The sequence below is a fragment of the Aethalodelphis obliquidens genome, unplaced genomic scaffold, assembly GCF_003676395.1.
Source record: "Aethalodelphis obliquidens isolate GAN/ISIS:26980383/991018 unplaced genomic scaffold, ASM367639v1 scaffold522, whole genome shotgun sequence".
In the NCBI taxonomy this organism is placed as follows: domain Eukaryota; kingdom Metazoa; phylum Chordata; class Mammalia; order Artiodactyla; family Delphinidae; genus Aethalodelphis; species Aethalodelphis obliquidens.
Genome location: NW_020838436.1, coordinates 11,766 through 13,268, shown reverse-complemented (window position 1 = coordinate 13,268; position 1,503 = coordinate 11,766). Strand labels below are relative to the sequence as shown.

The following is a 1,503-nucleotide window of genomic DNA, read 5'->3' as shown; positions in this document are numbered from 1 at the left end:
AAAGTTCTCATCACAAGAAAAAAAATTATAACTGTGTGGTGATGGATGTTAACTAGACTTATTATGGTAACCCTTTCACATTATATTCAGTTATAGAATCATTATCTTGTACTCCTGAAACTAACATAATGTTACATGTCATTATACCTCAATAATAAAAGTCTCTATAAACATAAATAAATAAATGTGGAGCTTCACACTGGCACACGTGGATGGGCTACTTTACAAAGGAGTGACGGGAAACTGGGAAGGAACACCGGGTCACCTCACCAAACAAAGAACAAGCACCTACGCCCGACACACACACACACACACACACACACACACACACACACAGGGTCCGCGCATCACTCGGGGTGGGGAGGCGCACCTTCCTCAGCCCCGTGGACTCGTCCAGGATGTCATCCGGCAGCAGGATGACCATGCTGAGGTCCTCTCCCTCGTAGGGCAGTTCCAGCACCCGGCACTTAAGGTCCTCGATGTAACCAAGCGGAAACCTCTTCTTCTGATACATCATTTTCACTAGTTTTGTGTCTTTCTGAACAATTAAAACACAGGTCACACAGGTCACTAACATCGTTCTCAGCGTGGCTGTAGAGCGCACAGTCATCTAGAAGGTCACCTGCCCTCACCTTATTCAGTCTGAAAGCTGCATCTTTTGTGGCCTCCATCATGAATTTCTCCTGCCAGTTTCCTTTGAAATAGATGGCATTCACCAGCACCAGCTTAGTCGTGCTATCAACCCCACCTGAGGCCAACAGCTCTGGAATTTTCCCTAAAAAGACAAAGTTAGCTTTTTAAAAATCCACCTATCAGAATTCCACATTTGAACTGACCTTTGCTTAGCAGTGAAATGCCACTCAAATTCTTCCTTCTATTTAATTTCCTTTAACATGGTACTAAGTCAGCCAAGCCCCTGGGGTGCTTCTACTTTAAATAAACCAGCTCGAGGGGCAGATCAGGGGGACACAATCTGCCCCCCAAGGGCCGATGCTTCAAAACAAGTCAATTGTTTAAAGGCTAAAACCAGGAAAACTCTTCTTTTCTGGAACGTGGGATAAGTAGTGGCCTCATTTTGTGACTGGCCATTCTTTTTCAGGAAAAGAACAATTTCTTAACCAAAATGTTTTGTCACTAATAAATAGCTCCCTTCTTCAAATCTTCCAAGTTAGATGCCTGACTCTCACAGGAAAGCTTTTAACAAATATCCAAAAGGTAGGACAGTTCCTCCCCTGAAACACAGGCCCCACTCATGACGTGGCATGGCCGTGACAGTCCCTGATGGAAGGAACACAGGTGTCCCGGGGGTGCCTCAACCGTTCCGTGACTACGACAGTAACACAAACCAGAAAGAGAGCCTGAGGAGACGCAGCCCCACCTCCCGACCCTGGTTTCTTAGACAAGATATTGGTGAAAAGTATTTATGACCACAGCAGCTTGTAAACATTGATTCACAAGATTTTCATCTCTTTCAGTCTTCGTTCAATGTTAGTTTTCATTTTA

At 44.6% G+C, this 1,503-nt stretch overlaps 1 protein-coding gene across 1 annotated transcript in view; it reads right to left on the bottom strand.

The window, feature by feature from the left end:
• The window catches only part of SERPINB1 (serpin family B member 1), a 6,348-nt gene that overhangs the window by 1,597 nt on the left and 3,248 nt on the right, over positions 1 to 1,503 (bottom strand). The window contains exons 4-5 of the mRNA XM_027100168.1: positions 633 to 797; positions 371 to 538 (exon numbers count right to left, since the gene is read on the bottom strand). Of these exons, the coding sequence (XP_026955969.1) occupies positions 371 to 538; positions 633 to 797 (333 nt within the window). The remainder of the gene's footprint in view (positions 1 to 370; positions 539 to 632; positions 798 to 1,503) is intronic.